Source organism: Phragmites australis, chromosome 8 (genome assembly GCF_958298935.1).
Source record: "Phragmites australis chromosome 8, lpPhrAust1.1, whole genome shotgun sequence".
Lineage (NCBI taxonomy): Eukaryota > Viridiplantae > Streptophyta > Magnoliopsida > Poales > Poaceae > Phragmites > Phragmites australis.
In genome coordinates, this window is record NC_084928.1 from 10168250 (window position 1) to 10182619 (window position 14370).

Below are 14370 nucleotides of genomic sequence, written 5' to 3' on the forward strand. Positions count from 1 at the left end.
CTAGAAGGAGAGATGGCAAATTTGAAATGAGCTTTGCAAAGCTGTTAATGAGGCTTATGGGGCGATAATCCCCCACCTAAGAGGTGTCGTCTTTCTTTGGAAGTAGAGAGATAAAAGCTCTGTTGATCCGATCAAAATGATGACTATGCATACTATAAAAATTATGGACTGCCGCCATGATGTCTTCTTCGATGAAGTTCCAACAACTCCGGTAGAAACAACCGGTATAACTATCTGGGCCGAGAGCTTTGTCCGGAGGGGAAGCCTTAATGGCCACCCATATTTCGTCCTCAGAGAAAGGCGAGTTCAGGGAGGAAAGATTAGTGCTAGGTAGGCCCAACACTTCCCAGTTCAGAGTCAGATTGCCTTCTACGGGCGAACTGAGAATGGAGGAGAAGTGCCGAAAGATCTTTGTGGCCTTTTCATCTGTCTGTATGGAATGTATATGGTTCTTTCGACGCCTTCCATTTGCACGAAGCTGAATTTTTTTTTGTTGAATTGGTATCGACAGCCATGAGGGACAAAAGCCGGGAGCGTTGATGACACCGTATGCGCTCCACTGCCGCCAATCTTAGGACCCAGACCTTAACCAAGCGCGAAGGTCCCGCTCAGCCTTCGTGAGAGGTCGTGTTTCTTGAGCCAAGTCGAAGGATGCAGATGACCTCTTGAACCATGGCAAATTGGACGTCAAAGTCACCAAAATGTTTGGAATGCCATTGTTGCAAAGCCTTAGCCACCCTTCTAAACTTCATGTTGAGAATGTGATAAGGGTCCGTGAGGTCATGTTCTGCAGACCAAGCCTGTTGGACAACCTCAGTAAAGCCTTCTACATGAACCTAGAAGTCCTCAAAGCGGAAGTGCTAAGGTGGCTGGATATCAGCCATGAAGGTTATGAGTAACGGGCAATGATCCGATGCCGATGAAGAGAGTGGTTGGAGCATTACATCTAAATGTAGGAGATCCCATTCTGGGTTGCAGAACATCCTATCAAGGCGTACTAAGGTTGCAGAAGATTGCTCATTGCTCCAGGTAAACCTTCTGCCTAAAATATTGGTCCATCAATCTTCTAAACAGAACACACACCTGAATCCTGAACTACAGCAGCTCACTCTGAAGTCTGAAAACATCACAAACCTGAAACTATACCTGAACCCACCCTGAAAAAAGAACGTAATTTGCACGCAAGCAACACGAAGATCGAACGGCAAATCATTCTAGTTTTCACTGCACTATAATCCTACTTCCCTGATGCATCTGTGCTATTGTAGTACTTGCACAAGTGTGTGAAGATCACGAAGCTGACGGAGCTTAGGAGAGCCAAGAACCAGTAGTACTTATCGAGGTGCGCTTCCCGAGGATCGTCGGAGAACCATCCGCGGCCGTTGCCGTCACTCGCCGTGGCCATCTCGAGCGCGGTGATCAGGAACGCGCCGAGGAAGCTCCCGAAGCCGAAGACGCTGGTGTTGAGCGCGATGCCGATGGTCCTCATGGTGCTCGGCACCTGCGTGTAGAAGAACTCCTGCATCCCCACCACCGTGAACACGTCGGAGACACCCAGCAGGACGTACTGCGGCAGCAGCCAGAGTATGCTCGGCCGGACGCCGCCGCCTTCCCCGCCAGTGGCCACGCCCACGCGGAGCCGCCACGACTCGACGAGCGCCGCGACGACCATGGCGACGATGGAGAGGACCATGCCGACGCCGATCCGCTGGAGCACCGTGATCCCGTCGCTGCCCCGGGTGATGGCGTTGATCAGCGGGATGATCATCCGGTCGTACATGGGCATGAGCAGGATGATGGACACTGTGATCGAGCTCTGCAGCATCGCCGGCGGGATCAGGAAGGCGCCGCCGACCGTGTGGTCCATCAGCATGCCCTGCTCGGTGAAGAACGTCATCGGCTGCTGGAAGATCACCGCGAACATGAGCAAAACTGCCCAAATTGGCAGGAGGCGGAATACGATCTTAGCCACACTGGGTGCAGCCTCATCCATGGACACCTTTGTATCAGTTGGTTCGGCTTTCAGGGGCTTCTCTTGCAACCTGCAACGTTTCTGATGTTGAAATTAGTAGTGTGGTACTGCCATGAGAAATGTTTCTAGAATCAAGAACCATACTCTAGCTCAGAAATGGCATCGCCATTGTCGTCTCTCGATGGCAGACTAATCTTCCGAGCACCGACATTTGCCAGGATCGATTTCACAACCTTGAAGATGTTAATCGAAGATGGCCTGCCGATGCTCATCCGTTGCTTCAGCATGTAGAGAGGGGTGCCACAGAAGAATGCCGCGACGGAGATGGCCATGACGGCGCAGGGAATGGCGAAGCCGAGCCCCCAGCCGAAGTTGTCCTGGATGTAGGACATGATGGAGTTCCCCAGCAGGCTGCCGCTGCATATGCCGAAGTACCACCAGTGGAAGAACATGCTCTTCACCTTGCCCTTCTCCTCTGCCACCGTGCCGGAACCCGTGTCGTCACCGATGTCGAGCTGATCGGCTCCGAAGGCTTGAAGCGCAGGGTTGTACCCGGCTTGGCCGATTGAGATCAGGTAGAGCGGGAAGAACAGTGAGGAGCACGGCATCCATGTGCGCAGCAGTGCCCACGACGCGAGTCCTACCAGCCCCTGACAAGCAGTGTCGTCAGTGAAAGGTAGTAAGCCACTTAATTCAGAAGAATCATTTATCTAACAACAATTCAAAAGAATATACTGTTATGATGTAAATATGTAATGATAAGTTGGTTTATTGAGATATCGAGGCTATCATTTTTAAATGCAAATATGTCTGGTTCTTATAGAGTATGTCATGTTGTTACTATTGAACTGGAACTGGAACTTGTAGAGTACTATGTAACAAAGTATCTACACTGCACTTGTCTGATCTCCATAGCAATCATGTTTGCCGACTACAATTACAAGGTAGAGAAATGCACATGATTCTGAATTCATATTATTCCAGAATTCTTGAGTAGTAAAACAAGCAGCCGGCGATAGTGAACAGGTAGGAAACAACACTAGGAACATGACCAATCAGAGAGCTCGTCGTCATCAAAGAAGAGTCTACTTACAAGGACGTAGAGCAAGGAGGAGGCGGTGATGGTGGAGTATCGGTCCCAGAAGGAGTCGGCGAGGACGGCGCTGGCGAGCGGCAGCATGAAGTTGACCCCGCTCCATGTGCTGACGCTCTTGGCCGCCGCCGAGGTGCTCATCCCCACGACGTCGGCGAGGTACGTCACCAGGTTCGACGCCACCCCCTTGTACGCGAACCGCTCCACGCCCGCCACCACTGCCACACCACGTCATCTCATCATCATCAGCTCATCGCCAACAAGCTCACCCTTAACTAGGCATGCTCTGCTCTACAGCCAGCAAAGACAGGGCTCGCAGTCGCCATTACCTATGACCAGAACGCATGGCCGGCTCAGCGCTGCGGGCCTCTTCTCCGACATGATCGACGCGCTGCGGCCGGCGGAGGAGACCGACACTGACGCCTCGCTTGGCTTCTGTAGATCACGTACTTATAGCCGGCGATGCAGATGAACAGGGACGGACGACGAGAGCAGGGGACGTGCCTCTGCTTCTGCTCGCCACTATTACACATGGCGCACTTGGTGCGATTAAAGGCAAAAGCTATACAAAGGACATGACACTCCTCCAGGGTTACGCTTCTAAGGCCGGCCAGGACGTGGAATCCACCGCTGCTAACACAAGTGATTAGCCCTCCTGCCTTTTCAAGGAAACAAAAAAGGGCTTTTTTTCCTCCACGGATGTCCACAAGAGAGGCAAAGGAGGAGCCTGAGCAGGGCTGCTACGTACCTGCTAGAGTGCTAGTGCAAGACGCACACAATTGAGTGATTGACACAAACCTTAAAAATTGACCTTTTTCAGGGCCTATGGAACTTGTAGTGCTGTAGGATATATAGGTATATATATGCAGGGATCTCTGTTGAATTGATCTTGGCCAACAAATCCTAACAAACAGAGATAATTGGGGAGTTTGGACTCCATAAGCGCCATGATCAGAGATGCTAACTAACATGTTGGTTGTGGTCCCACCTCCGTTCAGCACCATAAAACTAGATGAGGGGGAGTCCGATAAAAATAAGTAATCAATTCACATAATCAGCCGTCTCTCCCACACCAAAACCCTAACTGATCTTTAAGAGTGCTATTAACGGGGTGAAGACCACTGCCGCTTCATCCACAACTACGTGCCAACGATCAGCTACATCAAGCCAGGGTCTTCTTCCCCACGCCGGCATCTCATCTACATCGAGCTGTTCGTCGCCGGCAATCGCCATCAACTTCTCCCTCAAGCCGGCATGCACTTCATCAGCTCATCCCTCACTAATGGCGTCTCCAAACTCATGTGTTATGCTTCCACTCTCATGTATGTGTTATGATCTAAGGGCTAGCAATTACATGAATTAGATCTGTTTTAGTCTAACATGTCGTTCATAAAGTATAATTATATTTGGCAGAGCTCCTGCTACAAAACTAGGTATCTCTATCTTCAAGAATTTGTGGAGCTCAGGATAGAGTATACGGGAGTGTTTGAGTGAGACATCTTATTTTTATTTTTAAAATAAAAATAAAGCTTAAACCGCTTTATTTTATTCTATAATCTCCATATCTCAGATGAAATTGAAAGCTAGAGCTCTATCAAATAGGTGGCTCTAACTTTGTAGCGCTCTGAGTTATTGTTGTCGAAATGACGCTGTGATGTCGGGGGATTTCTATTTTCAGGCGAAAATGGCCTTGGTTTCTTCGGCTGCTCCGTTCCGTTGTATTCTTCTGGTGAAATTTACGCGTATAGGTTCAAAACGATCGACGAGTGTTCCGAAGAAAGCATGCATGCTGACCCGAATTGACATTTGACAATGGCACTGCATGCCCGGCCATTTGCGCGGTTGCTGCAAAAGGTGCAAGGCAGAGGGCTACAAGGGCAAGGAGTGGTGCAGTTCTTGGTTGAACGATTTGAGGGACCTGGAATTGCACATCTAACGGAGCGAAAAGGCAAAGCGACATATGCTCATGTTCTGCATCTGACAGTATCTGAACATGGGGGTTCATGAGTCCACTCTTTTTCAACTCAAATCTTAGTAAACATGTCAATAATTATCTCTTGCGAGGACCACATGCATAATAGGCTTTATACATGCTCAAAATGTAACAAAGCATATATCCACAGAAATGTTATTATGAAAACGTCCATTTACACACGAGTGCTTTCAATGATAAAACTTATACTATGTCTCTGCAAATATCGGAGTATAAATATGAGGTAGGTGTGTAGTGGTGTGAGTAAGTGCATATCTTCTTGTAATGATGAAAAGGAAGAAAAAGAATGGGAAGGACCAGTCGTGAAGATGAGCTACTATTCGGAGAAATGTGTCCGTATAATGTCATTTACTACAAGTCCATCTCCTGACTTCCTGAGTATGTAGACATCATGTTAACATATGGCTCCTTACAGAAAGAAATATCAACATGTGTCAACAAAAGTATTGGTAGTTTCCGTGGAAGAACTTCAAGTGGTTTATAGCACAATCCTGATTAGTAACCCATCATCAAGGACCAAATGCCAAATTAAAGGGGAGACGTGCAGCGCTGGGTTACTTTTATCAAGTAAGGTCACGAGGAGATAAGAGAGGACAAAGCAGAGGCAGCATTACACTCACATTACCAGAACGATCTGCAGGTGCTTGCCGACGTGGAGTTCACTTCACAGGCATCGATCTTCTTTCTGGCTCCCCTTTCTTCCCTGGTGGAGAATTTCACTCTCCCACGGCGTGGCGCAATATTGTGGAGGGGCATTTGATTATGTATGTGCTTTGGCTTATTTACCATCGCGGTGGCACTTTGGAAAACACCCTTTGGCCATTTCTCAATATGTTAAAAAATTCTTCATTCCAAAAAAAATGTATTTGGAAATCAATATATGTTTTTCGGTTTCAACATATTAGCGAAAGTTATACTACGAGAGATAACAAAATCACTCTTTTATGATGATAAAACTCACTGGGTGTTTAGACGAGGAGGATCCTCCATGCATGCCTTAGTTAAGTTCCTTAAGGCATCCACGACCTCAATGGATAAAGCTTCAAGAAGTACTAAGGCAGGACTTCAAGAATAAAATGCTTCTTAGAAGAAAACTGAAGGAGAAAAGAGTCCACGGAGCTCCACTACCTTTGGGCCCTATTCATGTTCATTATCCTATATTATTCCCTTACGCCGTTTCCACCCTATTTCCCTCCTCTACATCCCCTTGGTATATACCGATCACATGCTTGGTGCCCATGGAATATTCAACAGTCTAATTTAGCATGGTTCAATCATCCTTTCTCCTCTTTTTTTTTTAAAAAAATAAAGTAAATAGTTCCAGCTTCTACATCGTCGGTTTAGATGCACACAATATACATTATTACATCATTGTAACCCACCACCACCTATTATTGACAACAATCTCTAAAGCTTGGCATGCCATACACACTTCCTCCCTTTCTTTCACTTTCTACAACAAAGATTTCTAGCATAAAAGAAGTAATTTTCTTTTTGTCAAAAATCATATCATTCTAACATAACCAAATAGTCGAGCGTAGCTCGGCTAGTTACGACTCCCGGCGAGGAGTCGGACCGCCCGGGCTCAAACCCGGGCGTGCGCATGTTGGGGCGCAGCCCCTGTGCGGCGTGTCTCAGGCTACCATGGTGGCACCGGTGGGGCCCCTTTGTGGTCTCGTTACTCTGAAAAAAGAAAAAAAATATTGAAATCCTAACCAAAATCTTCTTCTTTTGTTTAGAGCCAACACCCAAATTGCCAGTCTCTATTAATTGGGCCATACTCCTAGGTGGAATCAAGCCCAAAGCAATTCAGACTACTCTCTAAAGAATAGATGATGTATATTCTCATTATAGTTGCAAAAACATCACTTTTGATTGCCAATCTAATCTTGTTTTGTTAAATTATCTTTAGTCAAGATCACCCCTTTTCTTGGACACCACATGAAAGTCTTTATTTTCAGGGGAAGATCCTCCCTCCTCTTCACACCAACATTTATAACATTTAAGATGCTGGCAAGGATGTACCTAAGTTCTGGTTGGACAAACCTGATGTATTCTCATGCTTGTGGCATGTTTGGTCGGTGCCTAAATACGACTTGCCAAAATTTGGCTAGCACTAAGAATTTGACACTCATTTGGATCGCTGCCAAAATATTGGTAAGCCAATGCCTTTTGGTCAAATCTCTATCAAATTTCTTGCCAATCTTTGGCCAAGTGTGGGCAACTAAATCATTGACCAAAAAATTGTTTAGCCATTTTTGGTTGGGCTACTTTTGGCTGAAACCAAGTCTCCATTCTTTTAATGGTCTCCTTCAGTTCTCTTCTGCTATCGGTGCGCTCAGGTGTTTCCATGTGGGAAATGACAAAGCCAAGTAGAAGGAAAAAGCGCAGTTGCAAGTTGCAACTTGTAATTGTAAATTCACTCGACACTTGCAAGTTGTAATTGCAAATTCTTGAGGAACAAGTTCAATTCACCCATCTAAATATGTCGCCCACTCTGATTTTTATCCTGAATTGTAATAATGGAAAAAAAAATTTCGGCCGATTTTTGGTTCTATCGGGAGATTTGTTGCTGCATCACGCCCTACAGATCTATAATGACACCGGTGCCCTGCCGAACTTGGAGAAGAAAAGCTCTCGGATGACGGATCTAGAGAAGAGCATCACAGCAGCAGCGACCATAAAGAGAGAGGGGGTAAAGAGACTGATAAGTGGACAAGATCTAGGTGATGTGGCGTAAAATCATGTGACGTGGCATAAACACAGGATTAAAAGATACTAGGAGGGGTAATTTAGCTGATATTAAAAGTTGAGGGGTGTAAGATTTTTGGTATTGCAGTTCACTGGTTTACAAGTTAGGGGTGTCGGATTGGACTTGTTCCAATTCCTGAACCCAGGGAAAACAAGAAGCTACGGTTCAAAAGCACACGCTCGCCGCACATTAGGGATATAAACTGATGAATCTAAGAGTCCTAGTAAGGTACCCATGCGTTGCTACGGTATAAATATTTTCGAACGTGTGTTTTATTATTTCGATAGGATGAAAGAAAAGAAGAATAATATGATTAAAATAGTATATCATTCATAGATTACATAGGCATAGAAATAAATAAATTGTTTTGTGTTGAACATGATATGTATTTACGAGGTGAGGACTTCTTTGTAGACAATATTTTTGGTTAGTGTGCAGGCTGAATCTACGCTAGCATCATTTTCCGATGCAGCAAGTATTTTGATATTTCTCCTAGCAGTTGCTCGCGACAGGGCGACATAGAGCTGACCATGAGAGAATACTGGATTAGGTAGATAGATTCCAACATAAGGGATCATTTGTCCTTGTGCTTTATTGATCGTCATTGCGAAGCTCACTCTGATAGGAAATTGATTCCTCTTAAACTTAAAGGGGAATATTTCATCATCAGATGGGTACAAAGGTATCCTTGGTAGGAATACTCTTTTTCCAGCATGTTGACCTAGCACATTTTTTGCATCGATAGTGTTCCTTTGAAATGCTTGGACTATCAACCTTGTCCCATTACACAAACCATTAGCTGGATCTAGATTTCTGAGCAAAATCACAGGGCAATTGACCTTTAGCTTGAGGATGTGCGGTGGTAATCCATTTGGGGTTAGAGAATTCAAGAATTCGGGAGGGTAGTAGTTGTTTGGATCATCAATTGCAAGATCATAGCTGTGATAGACCATCTCATCACCAGGAAATCGTTCGATAAGCCTCATGTTTATGTCATCGACATTCTCATTCCTTGTTGACAAAATAGCGCGAGATGTGATGTAGTCTGAATTGGATATGTGTGTTGCTAACATAGGAAACACTCTATCAATAAGATTATCAATGTCTGATTCTGCACCAGTGTAAGGCACACATATCTCATCGAGTATCTTTACATAGTCATCTTTCACAGTTTCTTCAGTGCCATTCCCGATACGTAGTAGGTATTTAGAAAACCATGGATCTGATTGAGCCCTCATATTACGAACAAGCCTCAGCTTTTGCATGTTTTCCCATAGGTAAGATTTGCGTAATGTTGCATTTATTATTTGTGCTCTTGTACCCTTTCGCACAACTGGAAGGACCTGCCTGAAGTCGCCTCCAAAAACAATCGTTTTTCCTCCAAATGGTAGATCAGACTTTTCCATGATGTCTCTCAGGCTCTTATCAAGTGCCTCAATTGCTTGCCTTTTTGTCATAGAGACCTCATCCCATAATATAAGTGAAGCCATTCGAAGAAGTTTCGCGGTCTCACTCTGCTTTGTAAAGTTACACACTCCTCCTTCTTGTATGCCCAATGATATCTTAAATCTTGAGTGTGCAGTCCTGCCTCCAGGCAGGATTGAGGCAGCAACACCAGATGTTGCAGTAGCAATTGCTATTTTTCCCTCACTACGGACCTTCGCTAGCAAAGCTTTGTATAGGAATGTCTTTCCGGTCCCTCCAGGACCATCAACAAAGAATGCAGTTCCATTACCGCTGTCAACATAGGATAATATTTTGTCATAAGCATACCGTTGTTCACGATTGAGAGATGACATGACCGAGGCAAATTCATGGTCTACCTCTATAGATCTCTCTTCAAATATTTCCCTTACCTCTCCATACATGGTGTCATGCTCCTCTTCGATCTCAGGAAGAGGGAATGATGATATGTATTTACCCATTGACTGTAGCATATTTCTAATATCCAACAGAACCATTTGTTCAACTACATGTGAGTTCATTTGGTCTCATCGGAAGTCATCAGACATTGCCTCTAGGTGCTTGTTCCATATCCCACGGACATCGTTGGGTTCGCAGAAAACCAATACTGTGGCAAACAACCTTTGGAGAGATGATGGCATATGGAATATTTCAGCCTCTGTTAGGCAATCATCGATGTTATTGTCTGACTCAATAAGACCTCTTTTCTCAGCAGCTTCTCGGAAGGTAGGGTAGACAACACCATCAAATGTCCTTAGATTTTCATATGAAGTAGCACCTGCCACGTGGTTTAGTAGTACCCTTAGATAGTATCTTTCTCCCTCCGCAGGATGCGCTGAGATGATCCTTCCAACCTGTGTGCATTGTTTTCTCTTCTTCCATTTCTTTAATGTAGGGTTCCAAACTGCATATTCTGGAAATTCCCTATATAGTATACTTCGTGCCCACGGGAACTCACAATTCGCCTTAAAATACCCAGTTAACATGGTCTCAGAGGCACTTTGTTGGTCCAAAACCTAACGTACATCCGCGTTATCCCTGTAGGACACGAGATGCATGCCAGGGAGATGAAGTTGCAGCTGGAGCACTGGAGGGAAGATCCCACTAAGATCGAAGGCAAAGATTCTCCACAATGCCTCCTGTGGGGCTACCCATCTAGCTTCCCTGTAATCATCGATCTCATTAATCTCATGATTGTCATTGGCATCATTGATAGAAACAGATACCCTGTCATGACCCTTGTAGATGTATTTGTAAAGGTACTTGACAGCCTTAATGCTTGAACAAACCTCGGCGTTGATGTGGCAGTCATACCTCCTTAGTAGCTTAGGATTATATGGTACAACCCATCTGTTGTCCAAGACATGCCCTCTTACATGTACCTTTTGCCCATCATCCCGTCTTCTGTAGATGGGGTAAGAGTCCTTGCCTTGGAGAGTTGTATCAGTAAACTGGCGTGGATAATAGCTCTTGCATGTGCGATTTTGATTCTTCATACATACATTACCAGGATTTAACGAACCACAGGGACCATGCATCATGTGTTTGACAACCATTTCATGAAGCTCAGGATACCTTTCCTTGGTTGGAAGCTCTGCGGAAATGACAGTGTTGTACTGTTCTGGACATGTAAGCTTATAGCCTGACTTCATGATAAGGAGGAAGTGTACATGCGGTAGACCCCTTTTCTGGAACTCGATGACATGGACATGCGCCGCAACAACACCAAGGATGTGATTATGGAAGAGCTAAAACTTGAGATCATCTAATTTAGCTTTAAATACTCGCACAACAAGATCAGGACGGTCTTGTGGTGTCTGGCCAGGTTCAAGCTCCCTAAGTACTTCTTCCCAGTTAGGGTTGCAAGTCATGGTGAGGAAGATGTCTGGTTTACCGTACTTCTGCACCAAGGCCATAGCATCCATGTATCGTCATCTCATATCCCTCGGGCCACCAATAAATGACGCTGGAAGGACCCATCTTTTGCCCATTGCACTCGCTCGATTCTCCCCTGCAGATACACTATCCACTAAGCCCTGGTAAAGATCTGCACGTATTCTCGATTGGTTGTGCAGAATATAGTTCAGACGTGATGTTTCAAGCTTTATATAGGTATCAACTGCAAATTGCTGGAATAGGCGCTTCCCATGCAAGATGGTGTTGAAAATTCCACGGCGCATCTGGAACTTGTAGCAATAATATTCGCGCATCGTGACGCACAACGTGGTATTAGTGTCTATCAAGAAAAGAGTATACATGATCAGTTAATTAGTAGAAGATTGATAAGTACCATGAGAAAATGGATGTAATGCAACTATATATCACTTAACTAACCTGGGTTATCGGGATTTACGGACTGAGACCTTCGTATCTGTCTAATATCAACACCTTGTTTTGGTATCTCTGGATGACAACCAAGCTCCCCACTCGGGAAAAGGAGAGGATATGACAAAGGGTCATAGCACCCATGATGAGGTCTGATTGAATAATATGTGTCATTATTAGCAAAGAGAGTTATGCTGCGATCAAAATGTTTGTGCAACTCGCTCCCCTCGACCCACACAGTAGCCACCTCTGATGTTAATGGCATGTTATATACTCTTTGGTCTAGTTTGTATTCAATGTTTAGCACAATACGATATTCGTCCATGTCTTCAACTTGTCCTAGGCTCCTGAATGTTTCAGAGTAAGGGTTGTCTCTTAGGATGCCCACCAAACTTCTAATGACACTCCTATCTCTTGCTCTATATGTTTCATCTCGGGCGCATCGAAAACGATGTGATAAGGAAGGATCGTCATCATAGAAGTATAGTTGCAAATGGCTCGAGTCATCATCTCGTTGTCCGAATGAGTGTATATTGTGGTACATTTGTCCATGAGCTTTAAATGTGTACACTCCATCTCTTGCATTTGCGAGTTCCTTGTCATAATCACAATAGAGTGTGGTGAACGAGAAATGACCATTGAAAAATCTAATGCTATCCCGAAAATGTTGTGATTCAGGATCCCCACTTGTGTACAGCAGTCGAAGCTCTTCTGGTGGTTCTGGCATCTCCAGTTTGACTTTCCCATCCTTGCAACAAAATCCCAATGACTCATATTCGAACCTTCTCGCACCACAATGGTGACAGTTTGGCTGAGGTTTCAACATATGAGTGCTATCTGGTAGGTTCTGATAGATAGCTTCTGTTGTATCAATATTGTTGGAGCCAACCATAGAGCCTTTTGTTGCATCGGTAATATTTGTACCCATGACACAATTTGCACGGGGAGTGCTTCGTCTTGCCATGTTTCGTTGGTTCTGTTTATCTCGCCTTGCATGCCTCTGCTCAGGCGTCATATTTGCATAACGTTGCCTAGCACAAGCCCGTCTGCTTGCAACTTGCTCGGGCGTCATGCTTGCACGGCGTGCTCTATCACGTTGTCGCCTTGCTTCTGCACGGTCCACTGTCCTCCCATGAGTGTTTGTCTGTTCTAACTGTGTCTGTTGTTGCTGCTCCAGTGTAGCAATGGCTGGATTTGCCATAAAATCAAGGTTATGTTTCCCGCATATTCAAAGGCATATTTAAGCTAGTAGCATTACTAAAATTCATACTAAGCTTTTACCATTAGAGCCTTCGCCTCGTAATAGCCCCTCTGATGTGAGGGTAATTTGGGTTGAAATTAAAAACGAGGATGGTAGTCGATGTGTTTCATCTTTATCGTTTGATGAACTATCACATGAAGCATATGATGGTTCTTGAATAGAAATTCCAGAAGAGCTATGTGGTATATAGTTGTTGCGAGACCTCTTTCTTGTGCGGTGTCCATCTATAACTATATATAAAAAAAAATTAAAATGAGAGTAGCACATATGTTTTTATTATATTAGTTTAACGTTGTAGCATGGGCTATATAGCTAACATTACAATTAGTCGTGTTAAAATGCATACCTTCTTTTCCTTTTCTTCTTGACTGGTTTCTGTCTTCCGACATTTTGACAATTTGTTGGTAATGTGATATATATACCCTAAAATATGAATATATTATTTGACAATTTAATAGTTCAGAAAATATTTCAGAAACGTATCTTACAGTGCTAGATTCATTATGTTATAAACAGAAAATATTAAATTACATTTTTTTTCACATAGTTCTGCTTAATTGTTTATTTAGTTATGGCATATTAAAGAGTAAGTTATGCATTGAGAATTCCACATACTTTAGACCATCTCAACATACTTTGAACCATCTCAAAGCACTTTTTAATTTCAGTCCCAAATACACATCCATTGAAAAGTAGTCTAGAAATAAGATATATTACAGACATATAAAAACACCATAATTACAAGACATCATTACAAACTATAGGATATATTATAGACATAAAAACACCATAATGAGAAAAGTAGTAGGATATATTACAGACATAAAAACACCATAATGAGAAAGGTAGCTGCCAGTATCCATTGGTATAATTACTTAAACAACACAAAAATCACAATAAAACTAAAAACTTGATAACCGATAGACACATTAACATGTGTGAATAATATCTAGCTATAGTAGTCTTCTAAGAACTATTAGTACTTGTAGCCATCACACTCAAACCACGGTTGCTAGGTACGCCCATCTATTCTCAAGAAATCTGTTAACAAAACGGAGATCCATAGATCCTGTGATCACTGATCTGCGCACGCCTGCATGTCCGAATAGGATTGTTTCAATTAATATTTGACAAAACTGTATTATTTCTTAATTTCTCAGTGAAAATATTTGTGCATGTATTGACTTTTCTTGATGGTGTTAGAAATACTCACTCTGCAGTGCACGTGTAGCGCAATGACTTGGGTTGAATTTAAAAGTTGTATGCTCTGAAGTCTCCAAGCACCCTGATTTCAAAATTTGTTATTAATGAAGTAACTTAACAAGTATAATGGTTAAGTATGCCTTGATTAATAAGAAACCAATTACCGTGTCTCCTGTTATTTTGAAGCATAGTTAACAAGACTATGTCATTGTTAGCATTAGCCAATGTCCAACTACGCACATGTCGGGTCAAATGGTGGGACCAAACCCCAACAACAATCAAGTTGCACCTTTAAACTTAGAAAACT

General features: G+C 43.7%; 3 protein-coding genes across 3 annotated transcripts; all 3 read right to left on the minus strand.

Annotated features, from left to right (window-relative positions):
- Positions 1 to 665: 665 nt before the first annotated feature.
- LOC133926591 (protein NRT1/ PTR FAMILY 5.8-like) lies at positions 666 to 3601 on the minus strand. Its single transcript, XM_062372598.1, has 4 exons — positions 3395 to 3601; positions 3066 to 3283; positions 2117 to 2622; positions 666 to 2042 (listed from the first exon to the last, which is right to left on the minus strand). The coding sequence occupies exons 1-4, from the start codon at positions 3444 to 3446 to the stop codon at positions 1238 to 1240; spliced, it is 1581 nt and encodes a 526-aa protein (XP_062228582.1). The 5' UTR covers positions 3447 to 3601; the 3' UTR covers positions 666 to 1237.
- Positions 3602 to 8199: 4598 nt separating this feature from the next.
- Positions 8200 to 9735, minus strand: LOC133927586 (uncharacterized). The gene has a single exon (XM_062374046.1). The coding sequence runs from the start codon at positions 9733 to 9735 to the stop codon at positions 8200 to 8202; it is 1536 nt and encodes a 511-aa protein (XP_062230030.1).
- Positions 9736 to 9801: 66 nt separating this feature from the next.
- LOC133927587 (uncharacterized) lies at positions 9802 to 11199 on the minus strand. The gene is made up of 3 exons (XM_062374047.1): positions 11059 to 11199; positions 10300 to 10764; positions 9802 to 10239 (listed from the first exon to the last, which is right to left on the minus strand). The coding sequence occupies exons 1-3, from the start codon at positions 11197 to 11199 to the stop codon at positions 9802 to 9804; spliced, it is 1044 nt and encodes a 347-aa protein (XP_062230031.1).
- Positions 11200 to 14370: the final 3171 nt, after the last annotated feature.